The sequence below is a fragment of the Stylophora pistillata genome, chromosome 12 (genome assembly GCF_964205215.1).
Source record: "Stylophora pistillata chromosome 12, jaStyPist1.2, whole genome shotgun sequence".
In the NCBI taxonomy this organism is placed as follows: Eukaryota; Metazoa; Cnidaria; class Anthozoa; order Scleractinia; family Pocilloporidae; genus Stylophora; species Stylophora pistillata.
Genome location: NC_142530.1, coordinates 21,707,723 through 21,732,519, shown reverse-complemented (window position 1 = coordinate 21,732,519; position 24,797 = coordinate 21,707,723). Strand labels below are relative to the sequence as shown.

Genomic DNA, 24,797 nt, shown 5'->3' with positions numbered 1-24,797 from the left:
AATAATTAAACTAAGATTTTGGTATCTGTGTGGTATATAGTGAAATAATCATTCACCTCAGTGTCAGTGAAAGTGGTGAATATTTATTAAGTATCTCATTACAAATCTTGTTTTCAGCTCCTTCGGGTCCCCCGCGTGACGTGCAAGCAGAAACCAACTCCTCTTCGTCCATCATTCTTTCATGGCTCCCTCCAAAAGAAGAAGAACAAAACGGGAAAATTATAAGTTATAACATTCAAATGACAAGCATCTCTCTTGGAGAAGCACGGAATGTAAGCACAATGACCAACGCAACGAGATTTGCGTTCACTAAACTACGGCCTTACACAGTTTACAGATATAAAGTGCAGGCTGTTACAGACGTAGGGGTTGGTCCTTTTAGTAAGGTTACCTTAAACATAACCATGGAAGCAGGTAAGGTTCTTTTACTGAGTATAATGTATAAAAACGTAATTTTCAGGGCTAAAAGTCGGGTAAATTTTCGAATTTTTTCTTTTCGTACTCGAGGTTGGAAAATCCACTAACGAACACCGAAGATCGAATATCGGGAGTTCGGTCTCAATGATCGGGCATCGAGATTAAAGAATATGGCACAAGGAAACGTGAAACAGGGTAGCCGATTGCCCTTTTGTGTCGAGCTTATTATCTGACGTTCTCCATGTACTCTTTACACCCTGACACTAGTATAAACAACCCCAAACTGTTCTTCATACATTTACTACGGTACATACAAGGAGAGTTTTTACAACAGTCAAGAGCTTCTTTCGTCGGTGATTTCCTTTTAAATCATGACCTCAATGGTTGATTTAGCTGTGATGTTGTCTGGAGAATTTAGATGCTAGTCACTCTTTGGGGTTAAATAGTAGAGTTAAGTTAGCAACATTGTCATGTGCCAGTCAATATTGTTGCGGTATAGGGACACACTTTGGCATAAGAATCATAACGAGAGTGATCATAGTGAGTTCAGTCTTAAGTAATTATCAACATAAAGGTTGTAGTATTGGATAAATTTTGGATGAAGTTTGGATTTCAACAACTTTTTATATGTAAAAATGTTAAAGGCGAGTTCAAATTAGTTTTGGGGAAGTGATTGGGGGTTTTTTATAGATTGTGTTGTCGAAAGATTCTCGAACGTATTTCAATGATTTTTGAAAGCAGTAAGTTCCAATGAGAGTGGAGAACGCCAGTAAAGAAATAAAAGAAAATAGAGAATAGGAAGAAAATAGGAATAGGAAAAATAGGAAGAAAATAGAGAAGGACGGGAAATATTGACAAGGATTTCAAACAACCCATTCGAAAATTCTAGGCGAAAATTTACAACTTGACGTCTTGATCTGTTTGGATTGGCTTCTTATTTATTGTGATGCGATTAAATCAATTCCAGAACCCTCACCTCCAAGAAATGTCACAGCAAGGAGCGTGAACTCAACAGCAATCAGAGTTACTTGGGTCGAAGCTTTGAATCCAAATGGAAAAATAAATTACAAGCTCTATGTTCGTCTCAGCGGGGAGAGCGAAGAGGAAAATCGCCTGGTGTACGAAAGAAATGACACTATGTACATAGTGGCTGGCTTAGAAGAGTTTGTTAACTACGCATTTACAGTTGCATCGTTCAATATCAGGAACAAGTGGACAAGCAAACCAATAGTGGCCGTGGAAAGTACTCGTCCTTCGGGTAAGTACTTATTTTGCTTGAGAACATTGGTTCATTTTAAGCATACAATACAGTACGCGGTGGCGGATCCAGACCTTGACCTAAGAGGGAAGGGGAGGGGGGGCGATTTTGTGTATGTGTGTACACCTGCTGGTTTTCCTCCTCTCTGCGTTTATTTTTTTAACTCAAAATAAGGGTGGGTCCTGGGCCCCCTGGGCCCCTTCCTTAAATCCGCCACTGGTACTTAAGAAGTCCTTATCTGAGCAAATGCGCACCTATTCCTCCTTTAACCTAACAACAATCAACTAAGAACAGTTTAGGGTTAATGTTGGGTTAGGGGAGGGGTGGGTGTGTAGTTGCTCAGATACTTACAGGGATCCTTAGGGAGGTGTGAAGTTTAGTTGCTCGTTACCAGTTCTCCTTCCTATCCTGGTGTAAAACTACCATAAAGGTCTCGCAAGTTTTCGGAATCCACCTGCGCTCGTTAGTGTTCTACGGAAGGTTCATAGTCTTGGACCAGATTGTTTGTAGGATAGTCAGTCAATCAGTCAGTTAGGCAGTTAGGAAGACAAACAGAAATACAGTAGGCCAGTCGGTTAGTTAGCTTGGTTCCAGTCTAAGTCTGTTGGTGGGTTGGTCTGTCAGCCAGTTCTTCACTTGTAATAAGGTTCAGTCTGTCTGTTTGTGTCCCTGGTTTGTCTGATCTTGGCAGACGTTTTTTCTCCGTTGGTAAAGACGTCAGTGGGCAGTCCCATCTGACCCCCTCGCGGCATGCTGCAGCAGCTGGTTTTTTAAATGCGTTTTTCATGTCCACCTGCCTGCCTTCCGGTCGGCGTGTCTGTCTGATCCTATAATTCATTCTGTCTGTTACTCGGAGAGTAAGACGGTCTACAGTACCGAGAGTACTCGAGGAGTAAGGCGGTCTACAGTACCGAGAGCACTCGAAGAGTAAGACGGTCTACAGTACCGAGAGTACTCGAGGAGTAAGGCGGTCTACAGTACCGAGAGTACTCGAGGAGTAAGGCGGTCTACAGTACCGAGAGTACTCGAGGAGTAAGGCGGTCTACAGTACCGAGAGCACTCGAAGAGTAAGACGGTCTACAGTACCGAGAGTACTCGAGGAGTAAGGCGGTCTACAGTACCGAGAGCACTCGCACTCGAAGAGTAAGGCGGTCTACAGTACCGAGAGTACTCGAAGAGTAAGACGGTCTACAGTACCGAGAGTACTCGAAGAGTAAGGCGGTCTACAGTACCGAGAGTACTCGAGGAGTAAGGCGGTCTACAGTACCGAGAGCACTCGAAGAGTAAGACGGTCTACAGTACCGAGAGTACTCGAAGAGTAAGACGGTCTACAGTACCGAGAGTACTCGAAGAGTAAGACGGTCTACAGTACCGAGAGCACTCGAAGAGTAAGACGGTCTACAGTACTGAGAGTACTCGAGGAGTAAGGCGGTCTACAGTACCGAGAGTACTCGAGGAGTAAGGCGGTCTACAGTACCGAGAGTACTCGAAGAGTAAGACGGTCTACAGTACCGAGATTACTCGAAGAGTAAGACGGTCTACAGTACCGAGAGTACTCGAAGAGTAAGACGGTCTACAGTACCGAGAGTACTCGAAGAGTAAGACGGTCTACAGTACCGAGAGTACTCGAAGAGTAAGACGGTCTACAGTACCGAGAGTACTCGAGGAGTAAGGCGGTCTACAGTACCGAGAGTACTCGAAGAGTAAGACGGTCTACAGTACCGAGAGTACACGAAGAGTAAGACGGTCTACAGTACCGAGAGTACTCGAGGAGTAAGGCGGTCTACAGTACCGAGAGTACTCGAAGAGTAAGACGGTCTACAGTACCGAGAGTACACGAAGAGTAAGACGGTCTACAGTACCGAGAGTACTCGAAGAGTAAGACGGTCTACAGTACCGAGAGTACTCGAAGAGTAAGACGGTCTACAGTACCGAGAGTACTCGAGGAGTAAGGCGGTCTACAGTACCGAGAGTACTCGAGGAGTAAGGCGGTCTACAGTACCGAGAGCACTCGAAGAGTAAGACGGTCTACAGTACCGAGAGTACTCGAGGAGTAAGGCGGTCTACAGTACCGAGAGCACTCGCACTCGAAGAGTAAGGCGGTCTACAGTACCGAGAGTACTCTAAGAGTAAGACGGTCTACAGTACCGAGAGTACTCGAAGAGTAAGGCGGTCTACAGTACCGAGAGTACTCGAGGAGTAAGGCGGTCTACAGTACCGAGAGCACTCGAAGAGTAAGACGGTCTACAGTACCGAGAGTACTCGAAGAGTAAGACGGTCTACAGTACCGAGAGTACTCGAAGAGTAAGACGGTCTACAGTACCGAGAGCACTCGAAGAGTAAGACGGTCTACAGTACCGAGAGCACTCGAAGAGTAAGACGGTCTACAGTACCGAGAGTACTCGAGGAGTAAGGCGGTCTACAGTACCGAGAGTACTCGAGGAGTAAGGCGGTCTACAGTACCGAGAGTACTCGAAGAGTAAGACGGTCTACAGTACCGAGATTACTCGAAGAGTAAGACGGTCTACAGTACCGAGAGTACTCGAAGAGTAAGACGGTCTACAGTACCGAGAGTACTCGAGGAGTAAGGCGGTCTACAGTACCGAGAGTACTCGAGGAGTAAGGCGGTCTACAGTACCGAGAGTACTCGAGGAGTAAGGCGGTCTACAGTACCGAGAGTACTCGAAGAGTAAGACGGTCTACAGTACCGAGAGTACTCGAAAAGTAAGGCGGTCTACAGTACCGAGAGTACTCGAGGAGTAAGGCGGTCTACAGTACCGAGAGCACTCGAGGAGTAAGGCGGTCTACAGTACCGAGAGTACTCGAAGAGTAAGACGGTCTACAGTACCGAGAGTACTCGAGGAGTAAGGCGGTCTACAGTACCGAGAGTACTCGAGGAGTAAGGCGGTCTACAGTACCGAGAGTACTCGAAGAGTAAGACGGTCTACAGTACCGAGAGTACTCGAAGAGTAAGGCGGTCTACGGTACCGAGAGTACTCGAGGAGTAAGGCGGTCTACAGTACCGAGAGTACTCGAAGAGTAAGACGGTCTACAGTACCGAGAGTACTCGAAGAGTAAGACGGTCTACAGTACCGAGAGTACTCGAGGAGTAAGGCGGTTTACAGTACCGAGAGTACTCGAAGAGTAAGACGGTCTACAGTACCGAGAGTACACGAAGAGTAAGACGGTCTACAGTACCGAGAGGACTCGAAGAGTAAGACGGTCTACAGTACCGAGAGTACTCGAAGAGTAAGACGGTCTACAGTACCGAGAGTACTCGAGGAGTAAGGCGGTCTACAGTACCGAGAGTACTCGAGGAGTAAGGCGGTCTACAGTACCGAGAGTACTCGAGGAGTAAGACGGTCTACAGTACCGAGAGCACTCGAAGAGTAAGACGGTCTACAGTACCGAGAGTACTCGAAGAGTAAGACGGTCTACAGTACCGAGAGTACTCGAGGAGTAAGGCGGTCTACAATACCGAGAGCACTCGAAGAGTAAGACGGTCTACAGTACCGAGAGTACTCGAAGAGTAAGGCGGTGTACAGTATCGAGAGCACTCGAGGACTAAGGCGGTCTACAGTACCGAGAGCACTTGAAGAGTAAGACGGTCTACAGTACCGAGAGTACTCGAAGAGTAAGGCGGTCTACAGTACCGAGAGTACACGAAGAGTAAGGCGGTCTACAGTACCGAGAGTACTCGAAGAGTAAGGCGGTCTACAGTTCCGAGAGTACACGAAGAGTAAGGCGGTCTACAGTACCGAGAGTACTCGAAGAGTAAGGCGGTCTACAGTACCGAGAGCACTCGAAGAGTAAGGCGGTCTACAGTACCGAGAGTACTCGAAAAGTAAGGCGGTCTACGGTACCGAGAGTACTCGAAGAGTAAGGCGGTCTACAGTACCGAGAGCACTCGAAGAGTAAGGCGGTCTACAGTACCGAGAGTACTCGAAAAGTAAGGCGGTCTACAGTACCGAGAGTACTCGAGGAGTAAGGCGGTCTACAGTACCGAGAGTACTCGAAGAGTAAGACGGTCTACAGTACCGAGAGTACTCGAAAAGTAAGGCGGTCTACAGTACCGAGAGTACTCGAGGAGTAAGGCGGTCTACAGTACCGAGAGTACTCGAGGAGTAAGGCGGTCTACAGTACCGAGAGTACTCGAAGAGTAAGACGGTCTACAGTACCGAGAGTACTCGAAGAGTAAGACGGTCTACAGTACCGAGAGTACTCGAGGAGTAAGGCGGTCTACAGTACTGAGAGTACTCGAGGAGTAAGGCGGTCTACAGTACCGAGAGTAGTCGAAGAGTAAGACGGTCTACAGTACCGAGAGTACTCGAAGAGTAAGACGGTCTACAGTACCGAGAGTACTCGAAGAGTAAGACGGTCTACAGTACCGAGAGTACTCGAAGAGTAAGACGGTCTACAGTACCGAGAGTACTCGAGGAGTAAGGCGGTCTACAGTACCGAGAGTACTCGAGGAGTAAGACGGTCTACAGTACCGAGAGCACTCGAAGAGTAAGACGGTCTACAGTACCGAGAGTACTCGAAGAGTAAGACGGTCTACAGTACCGAGAGTACTCGAGGAGTAAGGCGGTGTACAATACCGAGAGCACTCGAAGAGTAAGACGGTCTACAGTACCGAGAGTACTCGAAGAGTAAGGCGGTCTACAGTACCGAGAGCACTCGAGGACTAAGGCGGTCTACAGTACCGAGAGCACTCGAAGAGTAAGACGGTCTACAGTACCGAGAGTACTCGAAGAGTAAGACGGTCTACAGTACCGAGAGTACTCGAAGAGTAAGACGGTCTACAGTTCCGAGAGTACACGAAGAGTAAGGCGGTCTACAGTACCGAGAGTACTCGAAGAGTAAGGCGGTCTACAGTACCGAGAGCACTCGAAGAGTAAGGCGGTCTACAGTACCGAGAGTACTCGAAGAGTAAGGCGGTCTACAGTACCGAGAGTACTCGAAGAGTAAGGCGGTCTACAGTACCGAGAGCACTTGAAGAGTAAGGCGGTCTACAGTAGCGAGAGTACTCGAAGAGTGAGGCGGTCTACAGTACCGAGAGTACTCGAAGAGTAAGACGGTCTACAGTTCCGCTCACGTATGCGTTAACTCCGCGACGCATCTCATACGCTCAGACGCAGGGTAGTCAGACGTGCATATACGGTTTTTATGCGCGCATGGACGAAAAAACTTTGCGATGTATGTCTTTGATTAACTTTGTATTTATCAAACTCAACTTAACTAAAATTTTGGCATGTACTTTAGTGAGATACTCTGAACTATGCAAACTGTACACTGAAATGTGATGTGATTCGTTTGAAACTTTGATTCAATTTCAGAGCCTTCAGGTCCTCCGAAAAACGTCCAAGCCTGGACCCTTTCATCAACGTCTATACAAGTCACGTGGAGCCCGCCTCTTCCCAAAGAGCAGAACGGAATTATTCTCCGTTATGTTGTGGCATATCGAACGCAATCAGGCCAATTAAACAATCTTGACACAGCTAATAACAAAACCAGCGTTGAAGTAAAAAACCTAACCAGTTTCACGAAGTACTGGTTTGCAGTTAGCGCAGTTAATGTTATTGGTGACGGGCCGGGGAGTGAAGAAGTTTCCAACACAACTTTTGAAGACAGTAAGTTGAGGAAGGATGAACTGAATTAACTTTGTTTATGACTATTTTTTCGGAGTAACCTCTGCTCTAAAACCAAAGATGTGTCTCACGCTATAATTAACCAATGTTCTGTTTTTTCCACGGAAGCTAGCGAACGAACGAATCGACAAACAAGAGAAGAAACGAAAAAATATATGAACATTTGAATGATCACAACAATCGAGCGCATTTCTACTTTACTGAGTGTAATATAACCTAAACCGAAGAAGTCACGACGGCCAATCAGAAGGAAGGAAAATATGGCAAGAGGCCAATCAGAAGTCAGAGTTAGGAAAGGCGAATTGTTTGAAGCGCGGGAAAATATCGCAAGAAGCCGATCAGAAGTCAAAGTTAGGAAAGGCAACCTGTTTGAAGCGCTGAAAAACGCGACTGACTTAGTCGCGCGTTGACGTTTTGTATTTGATTGGTTGAGACGGTGGCGTCAGTTTTATCAACCAATCACAGAGCACAGTAAGGCAAGGCTAAAGTAATCCTGATTACTTTCGACACTTTGTTGAAAATTGCTTAATGAAAACAAATTCAGTATAATAACTATAATAAAGTGATTACCAAGGTCAATTTTTCTACTTGACATCATGGACAGAGCATACCTGTCTTTCAACATTGAACTCTAAAAATGTGGATATTGTACTCCTCTTAGCGGGAAATTCAAAGTTGTTAGTGACCCTACGATTTGATTTCTCGTAGGACCTTCGCCTCCAGTAAATGTTGTCGCCAAAACAGTGAACTCTACCGCCATCAAGGTGACCTGGGAGGAACCACTGCACCCAAATGGTGTTATCTTCTACAGGTTGTTCTTCTGGCGGACTAGCGAGGGAGCTGGTTCCAAGCGTGTGGCCTACGAAGGGCCTCTTTTGGAACGTGTCGTGAGCGGGCTCCACGAGTATGTGCTATACACCTTCATGGTACAGGCACATAATGTTAGGTATTCCTGGAGTAGCGCAGGGACAAATGCCACAGACACCACTCATCCTGCAGGTAAATAGATGAGATCTTTAAGGGCTCATTCGATGATAAAGGGAATGAATCAACGTACCCTAATCGAGGGGCTTTAAAACAGGGCCGGTGATGGAAGTTCCTATGGGCTTCCGGGGTAAAGTTTCTTTTATCTTGTTTTTGACATGATATTAGTTGAGTTGGGGGGGGGGTGGGGTGGGAAGGGGAGGGGGACAGCTCCTCTTTTAGCTTCTCTTCCCGACTTCCTTTGCTACGTCGTTCTTGCAAACGGTAAACGGCAACAATTACACTTTCACGGTCTGCTTTTTAGCTGTTTGAGGAATGATGTGTAATAAAAAAATGATTTTGAAGTGTAGATATCTTCTAAGTTAATTTGAAATCTATCAGAAGACCAGAAAAGTAGTAGCCGAAATTATCGATACAATCTACATTTCGAATTTGAAGCAAAAATGGTTCCATCATGTAACGGGCGCTGACAGTAAAAGCGTTGCGTGACTCGAGCAGACCTTTTTTCTGGATCTGCCTCTGCTGATCGGGACGCAACTGAGACAGGCATGCTAAGTTACCATTGAATTTACTCCCAACAAGTAACGAAATATGTTTCTATTTTTCACCCTCTCTCTAGCGCCCTCTGGCTCTCCTCTGAATGTCACGGCCTTCGCCGAATCATCAACGTCAATTCTCGTGAAGTGGAAGCCACCAAATGAACTGGATCGAAATGGAGTCATTACCTATTATATTGTCAGATACACGTCTCTTGGCGTGGAGTCATCTATCAACACCACTGACAACACTACACAGACGCTTATTACACATTTGAGAAAGTTTACCGAGTATTACTTCACTGTCCAAGCCGTGAACGACATTGGTGCAGGTCCCCCGAGTGTAAATGATACAAAAAATAAGACATTCGAAGACTGTAAGTGTGATATTTTTTTTAACGTAGTAATCAGAACACTAGAATGGGTTGGGTAGAGGCAGACCGCTAATTGCGATATCTCCATCTCGCGGGTTTTATGGATCCGTCCCGTGAGTGCCAATCGCAATGCTATACGATTCTGGACAGGGCGCCATTTTGAACAGGGCGCCATTTTGGACAGTCTGGCCTCAATTTCTAACAAAGCCTATTGTTATCAAAGTTGAGCCACTTTTCTTGATACGAATAATGCTTGTTTGCTGAGAACCGGTTCTTACTAGTGCAATGAAATTGTACCATTGGGAAAAGATTGCAGGCTCAGATGCTTTGCGTCGTACTTTCTTCTTAGTTATGATTTTATTTCGGTTTAGTATTATTGCTCCAGTGATTATAGAGATGCACACGCTCTGATTGGTCAAGGATTGCATCATATCTGGTCATAGTCACCTCGCGTCAGCTGATTTTCAAAATGGCTGTCTTGCGTTTTGTCATTGGAGACAGGAGACATAACCTCGTAATTCCATTAGTGTAGCAACGCGGTTCGTAACAAATTTCTTGTGTGGGGGCTGGAGGACTGTTTACTATGAATGGCCTATTTGTCGTTGCAGTGCCCGGCGAACCAGTCATAGGTAATGTGACCAATAACACCAACTCCTTAGTGTTAACCTGGAGATCACCAATAGAAAAGAATGGAATACTCACAGCTTTTCGGTTGTGCTGGCGATACGTAGGGGAGCAAAATGAAAGTTGCAAGAATTTAAGTGCTGCTGAAAGCCGGTTGGAGATTAGAAACCTGAGTAAGTCAGATTAATTTTTCAGTTTCCTTTAAGCCTCCAGGATGGTTTACCTTAGCATAGGAGAGGCAAAGCAGCCTATGCAGTCAATTAAAAACAAGTGTGTGGTTTAGTTGAAGACGTTCTGTGACGTTGTGTCAATGTTTTATAGCTTGGTTGTCTCCAACAACTGATGTTCCAAAAATCTTGTGATGTCGAACTTGATAAGCGTCACCCACAAATAACATTTTTCTATCAACCTTTTTTCCTTGTCGTCATTGGTCGCGTACACGTACTTCCTTACTATCCCCTTTCACCTCATATTTTACCCCGTTCCCTATACACGAATAGTTTAAAGGGATTCCGAAGACGGGTTTTTTTTGGTGGGATATCGATATTCGCTTTGGTGATATGCTTACTGCTGTATGTAGCTCTTAGAATTTATTGCCGTTTAGTATATTAAATGTCTTCTTTGTTCTCACAGAGGCTTACGCTCAATATAATGTGTCCCTGGAGGCCCAAACATCGGTGGGGTTCGGACCGGCCAGCACTAATATCTACAGGACGAGCGAAGGGGGTACGAATGAGATTGTCAGTGTCAGTTAGTTTCATCTGTTAAGGAAAATTTAGACTCTTTACGGCTCGGCTCTTTCACGCTACAAAACTTACCCTAGCAGTTTAGCCAACCAAAGGACATGCCGAAAAAAATCGCGACTTGTACCACAAAAGACAAAACATGTTTATTTAAAGCGGATTTAACTGAATTAAAATCAGAAACAGAAAACTGAGAAGCTGTATTTTTCCATAGGGTTTGAGAAGCCACCAACTTGCATTTTCAATGAGCAAAACTGGAAGTTGACAAAAAGCTTTTATGAAGAAAAAGATTTAAACCATGTTTAAAAAACAGCTTAAAACAAGTGTAAGTTTTCGTGTGAAAGGGGTATTTGTCTCACAAGTTTCCATGTGCTGTCCACCGTCTATGTATACTTGCCTGATGTTCTAATTAGGTCGTTCGGCGCCCACATTTCTTGTCATAGATTGCTGTAAACGCTTTGATTTTGAGCATGGACCGCTTGAAAGAAATTTTTCCATATCGTTGCATTGAATTTGAAAATAGAGATAGTAATTATTTAGATTTTTATAATCATTTACCAGCAGAATATATATATTTTTTCTCACCAGTTCCTTCGAAGCCGCTTAGTTTACGGGCATGGAACATGAGCGAAAATTCAATTTACGTCACATGGAAGAAGCCAGCGAGAATAAATGGAATCTTGAAAAGCTATAAGGTAACTCAGAATTCCTTGAAACGATAATTAACAATTAATCTCCCAAGTGGAGGCGAATGGGTGGTGGATTTTAAATCAGCTGTGAAGCGGCTAGGTATATACATGCCATAAAGAAACCAAATATCAGTTTATTTCTGTTAATATACCGAAAATGGTCGGTAATTAAGTCAGGACTCGCGATTATTTCCCTTCGGCTGCACGGAGGTGAACAGAACTTGCAAGTCAGTTTCCGAACCAGCCAACCAGCGCGCACGAAGAGCATTTCATTTCATCATACTGAGATTTACACTATGAAGTACTATCGTTCGTGTCTCTGATTGGAGGAACGATGTATTTTCACAGTCGTTCGCTGTCAACCTTTGAAATGTGTCAGTCAGTTAGAAAAATTCTCAGTATGTATGAAATAAAAACATCATACCTTGGAAAGAGCTTGTGCACTTTCCATAAAATAATCTCCATATCCACCCGTGTGGTGGATACTAATATATGAGTTGTTATCATCAAACTGTAGGCAGTGTGACTGAGTTTGGTCTTGGGTTTAAGACACCTCCTCCTTTCTTTTTCTTGAAGGATTTGTTCTCTGTTGCCTGAGGTCAACAGTAAGGCTGACTTATTTAAGTAGCTAATTTGTTTGCTTTTACGGAATATTGGTTTCAATTTTTCTCTTTGGCCTTGAAAATTTCCATCTGGAGAGTGAAGTCAATTTAGTGTACATTTACACCCCAATACTTTTTCATGATCGCATAATTTCATGTAGAGAAGAGTGCGACCGAAATTTATTGTGGCAGAAGTTTCCTATTAGAAGTCTGAATCCCTTATTTCTATTTTTGGAATTTAAGGAAATAAATAAATAAAACAGTATTTCCTTAAATTCTAAAATCCAGATTTTAATTGTTGCCACAAAAGGTACCTTAAGTTCCGCATTGTTTTCACTGCTTTTGTTTTTTGTTACTCTAGGTTTTCAATCTTTTAACATCAGACAGCAGTCAACATTTATCAGAAGATACTGTTTACGGTATAAACTCTACGCTGGGTGAGCTTCAGCCCTACACTTCATATAACGTCACAGTCCAGGCCTTCACGGCCGCTGGTGGAGGAGAGAAAACTAGTGTCCAGGTTATGACTGACGAGGCAGGTGAGTCTTGGGAAGGTGGTTGGGTGATTTAAATGCCAGTTTTCTAGAGGTAGTGTGGTGGTTTGTCTTTCATGACTCCTTGGAGTGGGATGGATAGAATTCTACGCATTTCAGTTTGCTATATTTTCGTGCAGCTCAACTCTGGCCGACAGAGTAGTCCGCCATATTTGCTTTCGGTGTATTGACCTTAGCTAAGTGAAACTCTGAGCCCTTCAAATACTACAGAAAGGAATTTTGAAGGCTCAGGTTCCAATTAAATGTCTTAAAACAGCATACTAGATGTCCATAATGTAAATTTGTTTCTCTTCATCGTACTTTTCGTCGTGATAGCACCATCCAAAGTCATGGGACTGTCATTTCCAGAGGACAAGATTAATTTCAATTCCGTTGAAGTGTCTTGGGAGGCTCCTGAGAGGCCAAATGGGAAAATTGGTTATTTCTTGTCATACTGGAAATCGTCAATTGATCCTTCGAGCGCTAAGACATTGGTCTTATCGGGAGAAGTCCGCTCGAGGTTGGTCCCTAATCTAAAGCCGTTCACGAATTACACGTTTTCTGTTGAACCTTACAACTTAAGAAAGAATCTGACTGGAGGAGGTACCAGGAGCAAAGTGCAAACCAAAGCTACCAGTAAGAATTTTTCTTGTCTAATATTTCTTGTTTTGAACGATTGTTTGTCGGTGTATTTGTTTGTTTGATTGGAATTATATCGAATTACGAGTCAAATTTTTTGTAATGTTGTATGTTCGAATGGTAATTTTAATTACAAAGATGAGTGTTCACTTTCCACTTCAGACTCAATCAGGGTTTGAGATTTTATTGTGTTTGTCCTGGGAGATAAGCTTCAGCTGCCGAAATTCCTCCGTGAGCTGCGCTTTCCAGTCGACTTATTTCAGACGTTTTAACAATTTTGTAAAACTGGTTAAGCAGCTTTCTTCTGCTTCTCACAGACGAATAAGGTCATGTGACGATACACATTTACGGTAAGAAAGAATTGCTGCGAAGTGTCCAAAACGTTTTCTGCCTTTCTAAGGTTGAAATTGTCTTCATTCAGAGCTATGTGATGTTTCAAAAGTCTGGACCAACGTTTCCATAAAATCGTTCTTACGGAAAAAAATACGTTGGACATGAGCGTTGAAATAGAAAAGATAAGTGTTGTACCGCGAACAGAGATCACTGAAACAACCAGTTATTTCGCTTTTAAAACGATTCTTTGCTTGTTCGATTATTTCACACGATTAACTGTTTTTCTGATTTTTGTTTTCTAGGGCCTGAAGGCCCACCACAGAATGTGAAGGTCAAGAGCAAGAACTCCACTTCCTTCACGTTATCTTGGAATCCACCGTTACAACCGAACGGTATTATTCGGCGCTATGAAATCAAGTACTTCACATACAACAGCACGGGTTTAAAACCTGGTGTAGAAAAAGCGACGGAATCCGTACATACTATCAAAGGCCTGCAGCCTTGGCAGTGGTATGGAATACAGGTGGCCTGCCGATCATCTGGCGGGCTTGGGGATTACTCCGAAGTCATCAAAATGCAAACGGACCCAGCAGGTAGCAAGGACAGTTATAAATAATCTATCTTACACGACGGACCTACCGATGGACTTACGGTCATGACGTCACAATCAAATCCTTTCGCCTTGATGGCTTATCAAATTTCTTAGTTATAGGGCTCCGCTTTAAGCAAATGCTGTATTTTGATAGGTTTTGATCCGGCTTTTATGGCTGAAACCTCCAAACAACTTCATGAATAGCTCAACGTATCTGTTCTACGAATTTTGTTGCACAGCCTAATTCTCTGTTATACGTTTGGCCAATGATAGGCTCTGTTAAAAGAAATATCCTATTAGTGCAGTAAAGAACATTTTTATTACTCCACCATAACGCCAATTGACCATCTAAGAGCGACGGAATACACATGCTTGCGCGGGAAATTGGCACACGGACGTCCAAAGTTGATGTCCTTGCTCATGTCCTTCGTTTGACTTCTGTGCCGTAGGCCTGTAAATTTGACCAGTCCGCATTCTTAGTTTGGAAATGAACTCTTTTTTAGCCCCTCCTCCGCTGGGAACAATTGCACCTCCGGATGAAAAAGAGATTGATACCACTTCTTTCAGAGTGGAGTTAACAAGGGCCTCAAATAAGCGGGGTATTGTTCAGTAAGTCTTTGTTTCCTTGTTTGTTTGCTTCTCTGCTGCCCTATTTGGTTTGTTTGTTTGTTGTTTTCAGTCAACATGGTGTTATTTTGAGATGGTGTCTCAAAAATTATTTAACTTGTCACAAATTACCGACAACCTCATCAGCTGTAGGGTGTTACTTTTCATAGCTCTTAATTCTCCCAAATTAATTGGAATAAAATGTCAAGCGACTAGAAGGGAGAATTACTTGTCAAATCAGGGGTGGATCCTGAATTTTGGAAAGGATATCTAAATCTTAATTCCAAAAACACATAAATATAGTTACTGGTTTGAGCGCTCAGGTATGGCCTAGGGAATACCACAAATGTGGAATCATTTGGGGTGGCTATATGGCTTTACCTCCATCCTAGAATCAGCACTTCACTGATGAGGCCTAGAAGGCCGAAACAGTACTTTTTGCGTTAAATATATGAAAATGAAGAATATGCACAATGCATTATGAAAAACTTCATAATTTGTCAAAACATGCAGTATTGTCGTTGGAAGAATTTTTATGTTAGACAAATGGCAAAAAGCTCCAACGCCTGATGAGAAAAGGGTTTCAGCCCCGTGACCTCCTCCCACTTTAATGACTTTATCCGCCACTGTATACCGTGGGAAGTAGTGGGAACTCGCATAACGTAACAGACGCGCATTCTGTTCCGCCTCCAACTTCTTTCATTTTAGATATTACCGAGTGATCGTGCGAGAGCTTGCAACAAACAACAACGACCAGCCCGTGCCGGCAGATTACGATCCCACAAATTACAGAGAAAGAGATTTACATACTTACGAAGAAGCTCGGAAAATGAAACCCAAGCTGGTGCCTTACGTTGCTGCAGAGTTTCCCGCCGATAAATTTGATTTCTTCAAGGACTTTGAAGTTGGAGATGGAAAACGATACACCAGCGTGTCGAACAGTATTTTAAGCAAAAAAAGAAGAAAACGAAGAGGAAGAAGAGAAATCGGCGAAAGCACAAGTGAATTTTACAACGGCCCTCTGGAGGAAAACACGTTTTATGCCGTGTTTCAGCGTGCCTATGTCGATAAGGTTAGTTTATTAGCCATCAGGAAGTGCAATGAATGACTATCGATTACTGTGTTTATTCTCGAAAATGCAAATCAAGCAACATCCAATCAGATTCCGACATAGCCGTGGAGTGTAGACTTTTCAAAGGCAAAGTCGTCAGTTGACCAAGGTTAATGGATCAAATCACAGGTTGTCAAAAGGGAATATGGTTGTTAATTAAGTGAATAACAAGTCTCTGGTGTAAGTGTTCCGTTTGTTTGTTTGTTTGTTTGTTGTTCCAAAGGATTTTTTTCGTTTTCAGAAAGTTTATACTTCAAGTGATTGGATGGCTCCGGTCGCAACAGGTACGTTTCCTAGAAAGTATCATTTTCTGTGGAAGGCCTCGATCATCCAATCCGTGACAAGCACATTTCTGATTGGCTCTTTTGAACAATTTGATTACTTTGGAGTCACGCAAAATGCAATAGGTAGCTCGCAATACTGTTTTTGTGTAGGTGAGCTTTCAAAACAAGGGCGTGTCTCGAAAGATTGTGACAGCAATCAACGTGTGCTATTACGGTTTGAGTTGATCTCAAAGCAGGAAACACTTCACTAAGGGTGCTTAAATAATTGTCAAACGAGAACCATATGATCTCTCTTCATGCTATGATTTTTTCGTAACGGAAAAGAAAAGTGAGGAAACAAACAGAAAAACCACATTAAAAAAACAACAACATCACACTAGAAAACAAGTTCATCTCCCAAATGGTCGCCCCTTAATATCCAACTTTTCCAAGTAATTTACTTGAAGTAAGGTGGCAATTTTGAGGCGTAGAAAAAATGGCGATTAACTGGCGTCAGTGCATACGTTATTTTGTTGCCAATCTGACGGGTCCAAAGTCCGAGGAAAGGAACGTTATAGCTTTGGTGGCAAAGATGACTGAGTGTCGCAAAAAGCGTAGGGGTTTTATTTACTAAACGAAGTCATTTAGACCTCTGATCTGTCTAGTTTCTCAGTCTTGTATTTCTATTTTCAGCGGCAGCTCGGAGTCCGACCGAGGCACCATCATCACCCTCATCAAATATCGGTCTCATTGTAGGAATTGTTTTGATTCTTCTGATTGCGCCCGTTGTGTTGGCAGCGGTCTACTTTATCTGGTTAGTCATTACGAACGTAACAAAAACTTTCTGTCTACTCTATGAAACCGAAAAAATCTTTAAAATCCACCGTTACACCATCGGTGGTAGAAATCCTTTATTGCGTTCTTGGATATGCGCATGATAGGAGCTTAGTTACCCGCGAACCATCGACGTTTTTGAATGTTCAGCGTTCTTACAAGTTAACAAAGCAGGCATTTTCGAATCTCTTCACTTCGATGAATAATAGTGCAAAGCTCTAAATTTGATGGACAGTACGTTGCAGAAGGAAACTTACTTTTTATCTGGTGTGTTTTTGACCACACCACTGGTTTTTTATTAGCGTTAAAAGCTGTTTTGATGAAAAGGTCAATCTATCACGTGAAAGTAAAATTATGCATTTGTCTTGACGTCCGACGAAACAGAAATGAGGCAACTGTCAAAGAAAGAAAATGAAATAGACCACTTTCATAAATGGCTGGCGGATTAATATTCTTTTGTTTAAATTTAAATTAGCCCTTCTGGCCTCGCTTGAGATAATGTATTCTTTTGAATTTTGTACTGGAGAACGAGGCCAGAAGGGCTAATTTAAATTTAAACAAAAGAATATTAATCCGGCAGCTATTTATGAAAGTGATCTATAGGTCAGGCCTTGAAAGCAATCAAATTTATGTTAAACACAAGCGACTAAGTCTGACTTCATCCATTTGACAAGAGTTTGAAAATATGATCAACCTCGTAAAACTTTGGTAAGCTAACTCTCCCAGCTACAGGTTTACCAACCCACCTAATGAGAGTTTCTAGGTTCCAACTGAAAGCTGCTGTTTCTCAGCATTTGAACTGTAATAAGTAACGCAGCGCTATTTTAAACATATATTTGACCATTTAGTTTACAGAAATTTGATTGAAAATATAACCGTAGTCGTGCAGAAGAACGCGTCTGGATAAACTTAGGAGGTATTCAAGTATGTGAACGCCGGATTTCACAAGCGACGTTTGGAAGAAACGCAGGAGTGAGCGAGCCAACAAACGAACGAAATTCAACACGGAGCTAACCAAAAGCGGAAGAAAGTTGTGAAATGAATGAACATCTTTTTACTATGGAGTGCACTTAAATTGCCATACATAACCACAGATAAAGTTTTACTCCTTTTTGCTTAACGTTGATGTGTTTCCATTTAAAGAATAATGATTGGTCACATGCTACAATCTCTACATGTCGCTATTTGCATTCTGATTGGCGAATCAACGGTTCCAAGAAACAAGACACCTGATTCGTTTGAAAATTAATAAGATGTGTCTGCAAAAACTTGGAAACGTGTTTTGAATGATTTTTCAACTCTTTTATTAGGAGGAGACGTTCAAAATCGGGTGGATCTTTGGATGACAGAGATGATTTCACTAACGGGCATCCGATGAGAATGAAAAAGATGAGCCGTAAACGACGTTCGCTTCAGAAGCGTTTGATGGGAAGCACAGAGTCCTTAAACAGATTGGACGAACTTGCGGCAAGCAGAGCAAGTAAGATTATTAACTAGTCACTCTCTTCGATACACTATCGCCATCTCTCTCTTTTTTTTTTTTTTGAGAAAGTTCATCTTCTTCTTTTCTGTTATTGCCATTTTTTTCTCCATTCGAATGGTTGTCGTTGCTTTGCTGTACCTAAACCGATGCGTGATTCCCTTTACTCCACATTTTTATTCTAAGACATTGCCCATTTTCAGTGTTTTTCTAAGTAACGTGATCTTTTTGAGGCATATAACTATGAGTTCGGCTGCCAGGCTGGCTCTGCTAGCGAGACGAGTATTGTCTTCTGTTCATAAAAGTGATTTCCAACCGATCATGTACAGAAGAATGCAGCCCGATTACTGTTCTCGTGAGGAAATTATGCCGCGAGATGAATGATGCGTGATCTTTCAGTTCTCACTCCCTTCACTGGGCATGGGCAACTTTACAGTCACCACTAACTGTTTTTATATCATACACTTACCTGCTGTGTGTCAGAAATTACGTGCGACTGATTTTAAACTCATCTTACTTTTGTTTATAAACACAGCCCGTTTCTAAGCCAACGTACCTATAGACTGGATGATTTTTTTCCTTAATTTTTTCAAGTTACTCGCGTAATACAGTCTGTCATTGTCATGGTGCGCGTTGGTATTTCGTTAAGCATTACATAGTGCGACCAAAACAAATCTCGAAGCCTTTTCGTAAACAAGTATTTCTGTTATTTACCAGGGCGCCATCCTGTACCAATTGACGACTTTGAAAGACACGTGGATCGAATGCACATGGATGGTGATCACGGCTTCTCTGAAGAATATTTGGTACAAAAAGTTCTCTTCAAACTTTGTCTGAACTGCGCATTTCCTTCCGGCGATTACCATTCTCAGTTTTTGACTGTCCTTACTTTTTTTAACTCTTCTCTTCTACAGCTAGTTCAACCAGACGAGGAGTTCTCTTTTCAACACTTTTTGAATCCTACCAACAAGTACAAGAACAGATACGCCAACATTGTGGCATGTAAGTTTTTAACCCATTAACTCCCATAGATGATTAGAATGTAACTTCTTCCTATAATATCCATAAATTATCCAGCAAAAAGGTTTAGAGAATGTTCCAACTTATTGGTTAGAAAATGTTACCTTGATTTAACACCAATTTCTTGTGGCTAAGTTACGAGAAAATGTGTTGCAGCTAATGAGGAGTATTAAAAATCAAGTCTTGCGAGTTCATTAGTTGAGACGATTTCCTTTCCTTTCTTTTTCTAGCCTGTTCAAGGCGTCTAGTTACTAAAACGGCGCCACTGTAGGGGAGGGATGAGCAAGTGAAGGAGGAATGTGGGGTGGGGTCGGGTTGGGTTAAGAGCTCAATCCAAACCCAGATCTCCCTCGCTTTTTCACTCCGCCGCTGCTATCGCTTTGTTTGCTATTTCGCTCCGTGTTCCCAACTGAACCCAGGTAAAGGTTATTAAAAGGTGACAGGCTTTAAAAGGGAATGGGATATTAAAAGGTGACTCGTCGTTTTTTTTTTTTTCTATGTAGACGATCACACCAGAGTGCTCCTGAACCCGATTGATGGTGTGCCAGGGTCTGACTACATTAACGCCAGCTTCATCGATGTAAGTTGCCACAGTTTTTTGGAAGCCTTACATCATTTCCAGCGCTTCCGTTATAGCAAAGTAGCGACTAGTATTGGCCAAGTATTAAAAGGGCTGCAATTAAAAAAAAAAAAAAAACCGCTGAACACTGTAGTGAGGCGCAGTAAAAAGGGTATTCTCTCAACTGGCACGTTAATTAATTTTTTTGCCGCCTTTTTTCCTAAAACATTGTCTATTATTTCTATATTATTTATTGCCAGGGCTACAACCGACAGCGAGCTTACATTGCGGCTCAAGGTATGCTGCTATGAATATATATACAACAAGAAAAAACATAATAAAGAAAGAAATGATTTAGCAGTAAAAGGAAAAAGACTTGGTTGTTCACGATATTGTTGTCCTCGTTGTTGTGTGTACTTGTTGTTCTTGCATTTTGCCTAGTCCTCTTCTGAGCTGGTTAGTTAGCCACAGAGTGCTTATCTCAACATTCATGTATGTTTTTTCAACATTTTCGCTGTAGGTCCTCTTATGGAAACGTTCGATGACTTTTGGCGTATGATGTGGGAACAAATGTCGTCAGTTATCGTCATGCTAACAAAGTTGGAGGAGAGGGGAAGGGTGAGTTAACATAGTGAAGGTCTCATGTGTGGACCTTAGAGTAGAGGGGCCGGGTAAGATGATACAGTGAAGGCCTTTTGCATGGACCTTAAAGGAGAGGGGCTGGTGAAGGTCTCAGTCGTGGTCCTTAGAGGATAGGGGAAGGGTAAGTCAACACAGGGAAGGTCTCAGGCGTGGTCCTTAGAGGAGAGGGGAAGGGTAAGTCAGCGCATTGAAGGTCTCAGGCGTGGTCCTTAGAGGAGAAGGGAAGGGTAAGTCAACACATTGAAGGTCTCAGGCGTGGTCCTTAGAGGAGAGGGGAAGGGGAAAGTAACTCAGTGAGGGTCTCAGGCGTCGAAGTATGTTGTTGCTTTTACTGTGCCGTGAACATGTCGTCTTCTTCTTTTTGGTTGTCACGTATTCAAAAACAGCGTGACTTGTAAATTGTCAAGCAAATAGTCACGCAAAGGTGCGATCAGTCAGGCTGGGATACTTAAGTGTAACAGCAGTTCAAACGACGACAAAGCAACGATAACAACAGAAACAAAAGTGATAGCAATATAACACTCTGATGACTCAATATTTCACTGGCTGCTTGGCTCTGCTAGCCCCTATGGTTACTCCAGACAGCCAGTACTCTATTTATTTTCAATATTGTTATTTAACTTAACACAGGCAAGGGAGTACAAATACAGATTGTTGTTGTTGTTGTTGTTGTTGTTGTTGTCAATATTGTGTTTTTATCATTTAGCGGAAGTGTGACCAGTACTGGCCTGAACGTGGAACAAGAAAGTACGGTTCAGTTCAAGTGACTTTAAAAGAAACACTTAACATGTCTCACTACACTGTAAGGAAATTGGTGATCTCTCATAAACTGGTAAGATGCCATTTTTGTGATAATTAACAAATGGTTAACATCACAGCGTACACTATTGAGTTATGGAGGCACGCGGGAGGTCGCTAAGTACGAAAGAAGCCTAAGAGTCGCGCGAAGCGAGAGCCGAGAGCGACTCTAGCTTCTTGAGTGCTTAGCAAACCTCCCAAGTGCATCCATAACTGAATAGTGTACACTGTGGCGTTTACCATTTGTTTTATAACATAACATTGCTACATTGTAGCAAAAGAGTTTTTTTATTCAACAAATCTTACGTGATCAGAAAAGACAAGCGCGCGCGGAAAACTAGTCTTTGCATTTGTCCACGTCAGCAGTGTACACCCATGGGCAAATGGTGGACGCTGAATTGACCAATCAGAGCGCGCGCTTTACTTTGGTCATGTTATAATAATCCGTTTTAACTCATTAACTAAACTTTCCAGGAAACATACTAGAAAAAAGCAAACGTAACATTGTGAGGGGTTCTATCTCAGCATAAAAACAAATTCTTATTATTAAGTTACAACTAGCGATGAATACATATAAAGGGAATATTTGAAAATTAGATATTTAGATTGTGGAATAAAGATTTTGATGGAGGAAAGATCATTGCAGTTTCATAGACAAATTACCAGTAGTAAGAATATTCTGATGAGATAATATCCTCATAATTTTTTCTTTTTCCTCTGTCCAGTTTCCCGAAGACGAGCGTGAAGTGAAACAGTTCCATTTTACTGCATGGCCTGACCACGGTGTACCTTCCCACCCCACCCCACTGCTGTCTTTGGTGCGTCACGCTTACGTCAGTAATCGCGAGTCTGTTGGTCCCATGGTAGTACATTGCAGGTAATGGTTACTCAGAAGCACGCAGATTTTTTCGCGCGAGGTGTCCTTTTGAATTGGCGATTTTGGTGTGTTTTTAGGGAGGGGGGGGGAATGATTGCCTTTGAAGGTGACTTAAAGTTTTGAAGGGGACGAATTAGTTAGATTTTATGTTGGAAAAGCTGAACTTAAACAAGAAAGAAAACGTAATATTCTCCATTTTTATCAAATTTCACAGTTTAGCCGACTGCATTTCATTGTGCTATCCGCTAAATTCAAAATTTTGTATAAATTGGAAGTCCCTCTATTTAAGCCCACAGATATAAATATCTCCTCTTTTTCCCTCTCGGATGTATGGCACACGCCCGGTTAAATTTTCCAAGTTACTCAATAGTAATCTGTGTTTATTTTCGTGAGCTGCAACCATTCCCACTTCTTTTTTATTTTATTCCTACCCCTTTAGTCTTTCTATAATAGTCCATTCTACAGTTGCGTGCTCGGTTGCTAAGCCTTTGAACAGGAGTGAGGCTAAGGGTAACCTTGTCATGATACAAGCGTTGCTGCTTTTCAAATGTAAATTACTTCGTTATCTTGCCAATCAGAAACTGGTCTCTACCACAACAAGGTCACCTTTAACCTCACTCCAAATAAAAGGCTTGGCAGCTAAGTACACAACTGTAAAATGGCCTATTGAGCAAAATAATGATTTGAGGTTTCCTCCTATTTAAAGGCTTTTGTCCTGTACCTCAAGAAGAGACAGAAATATAAATGTTCTATTCTAAAAGTACAGGTACGTAGCCTTGAGCAATCTCCTTTTTGTTTTACCCTGACAGTGCTGGTGTTGGTCGCACAGGAACTTTTATTACCCTGGATGTCATGCTGCAGAGAATCAGCCAGGAAGATAGCATTGACGTGTTTGGTTTTGTCCGTCAGATGAGGTTTCAGAGGAACTTCATGGTGCAAACTGAGGTAAGGGCAATCCACCTTTAAAATTTTTGTTGTTGTTTGTGAAAATATTGAAGGGCCGCAGCCAGGATGAAACATAGTTGAAATTTAAAAACGATCTCTGGCTAAAATGATTAAAAACTACGAGCTTTCGACTGCCCGAACTGCAGTCTTCAACGGGTAAAACGAATTTTCTCATCGCTTTCTTATCATTCATTTTACCCATTGAAGACTGCAGTTCGGGCAGTCGAAAGCTCGTAGTTTTTAATCATTTTAGCCAGAGATTGTTTTTAAATTTCAACTATGTTTGTTGTTGTTGTTGTTGTTACTCTAAGTCATGAGTAGAACTGGAAAATAAAGTAATATTTGATGTGATTCACTAAGCCTAAACACTTCCTTTTACATCACTTCGCACGCGTTTCATATCCGCTTTTAAAACAACGCAGTCTGCAAAATGTGCATAGTTTTGGTCGAGTTCAACGTTGCTATTTTTCTCTTTCAGGCGCAGTATGTATTTATTCACGATGCCCTCCTAGAAGCCATTACCTGTGGAGTAACTGAAGTCGAGGCCAAAGACTTTGGTTCTCGCATACGGGAACTTCGACAGGTCGACCAAGAAACCGGTTATACCTGCCTGGAAAACGAGTTTTGCCGGTTGGCCAAAGAAGAAAACCACCCAATCGCATTCAAGAGCGCCAGTCTGAATTGCAATGCTTCAAAGAACCGCTATGCAAATATTCTTCCTTGTGAGTAACCTTCTTGTAAATGTCTGCCAAAAATGCCTGTGTTGGTTAATGCTTTCTTAGAATCCAAGTGTCGCAGGGAGCGATAATTACATTTGGGCTGTGTAGTTGTTGCAGAACTGAAAACAAAAGCTGGTGCAACAACAGTTGTTCAACAAACAGTCCTGAAGTGTTGGATGGTTTCAAAAGGCGTTTAAGATTTGTTTGCCTTGACGCCTTGTTTGCCTTCAGGCGATTTTTTCAGCTCTGCTAGTGTATCTTTTAGTATTGATTATATGACTGTCATCTTTTCAGTCGAAAGTACAAGAGTACATTTGAAGATGAGGCCGGGAGAAATGGGTTCTGACTACATAAACGCCAATTACGTTGATGTAAGTAATCTAAATGATAGGTTCGTTACAAATTGCAGAGATGACATAAGTGTTGCTAATTTGCGGACGATATGATTGTATGCAACTTATTCTCTTATGAATTTCGCACTTTATCCATAGCAGGGTGTAGCGGCCGCCTTTGCCGATTAATAAAGGGACGCGAGAAAACTGTGGTGATACAACCACAAGTCTAACAAAATCAGGCTGGTCCGTTGATTTAAGGCTTGATAGACGAGAACTTGATAAACACGAACTAAAGATTAACAACAGTTCGATCGAAATTCAACCCCACTGACCGTCAAAGACTGTTAGGTTCCAACACAAAACACGAGCGTGTTCCTCCTTAAATTCTAGCTACATAAAGATTTTTGTCACGGCCCTAAAGCGGTTCAGAGTCCACGTGCGAATCCAAAATACCCGTATAAAGAGATCACGTGACGTAACAAAACTAAAGCAGAGAAGGCGTTACACAGGGGTTTCAATAAAGCCGGTTACCAGCATTTGACCCTTGAACTCCCAAGATCTGATTGTTAATTCTCCTCACGAGCTGCTACATATTTCCTTGTGAGTTAGTGACCAGAATTTGGTGTTAGATCAAGA

The 24,797-nt window shown here is 42.4% G+C and overlaps 1 protein-coding gene across 1 annotated transcript in view; it reads left to right on the top strand.

Moving 5' to 3' along the window:
* The window catches only part of LOC111345144 (receptor-type tyrosine-protein phosphatase S), a 37,138-nt gene that overhangs the window by 7,012 nt on the left and 5,329 nt on the right, over positions 1 to 24,797 (top strand). The window contains exons 7-32 of the mRNA XM_088740408.1: positions 118 to 414; positions 1,385 to 1,675; positions 7,012 to 7,305; positions 8,032 to 8,322; positions 8,927 to 9,220; positions 9,826 to 10,014; positions 10,475 to 10,567; positions 11,173 to 11,279; positions 12,237 to 12,414; positions 12,745 to 13,044; positions 13,683 to 13,973; positions 14,476 to 14,581; positions 15,287 to 15,650; positions 15,931 to 15,973; positions 16,646 to 16,766; positions 18,097 to 18,266; positions 18,984 to 19,072; positions 19,181 to 19,268; positions 19,790 to 19,866; positions 20,106 to 20,142; positions 20,366 to 20,463; positions 21,194 to 21,319; positions 22,011 to 22,162; positions 22,972 to 23,107; positions 23,586 to 23,829; positions 24,121 to 24,197. Coding sequence (XP_088596534.1) covers positions 118 to 414; positions 1,385 to 1,675; positions 7,012 to 7,305; positions 8,032 to 8,322; positions 8,927 to 9,220; positions 9,826 to 10,014; positions 10,475 to 10,567; positions 11,173 to 11,279; positions 12,237 to 12,414; positions 12,745 to 13,044; positions 13,683 to 13,973; positions 14,476 to 14,581; positions 15,287 to 15,650; positions 15,931 to 15,973; positions 16,646 to 16,766; positions 18,097 to 18,266; positions 18,984 to 19,072; positions 19,181 to 19,268; positions 19,790 to 19,866; positions 20,106 to 20,142; positions 20,366 to 20,463; positions 21,194 to 21,319; positions 22,011 to 22,162; positions 22,972 to 23,107; positions 23,586 to 23,829; positions 24,121 to 24,197 — 4,553 coding nt within the window. The remainder of the gene's footprint in view (positions 1 to 117; positions 415 to 1,384; positions 1,676 to 7,011; positions 7,306 to 8,031; positions 8,323 to 8,926; positions 9,221 to 9,825; positions 10,015 to 10,474; positions 10,568 to 11,172; positions 11,280 to 12,236; positions 12,415 to 12,744; positions 13,045 to 13,682; positions 13,974 to 14,475; positions 14,582 to 15,286; positions 15,651 to 15,930; positions 15,974 to 16,645; positions 16,767 to 18,096; positions 18,267 to 18,983; positions 19,073 to 19,180; positions 19,269 to 19,789; positions 19,867 to 20,105; positions 20,143 to 20,365; positions 20,464 to 21,193; positions 21,320 to 22,010; positions 22,163 to 22,971; positions 23,108 to 23,585; positions 23,830 to 24,120; positions 24,198 to 24,797) is intronic.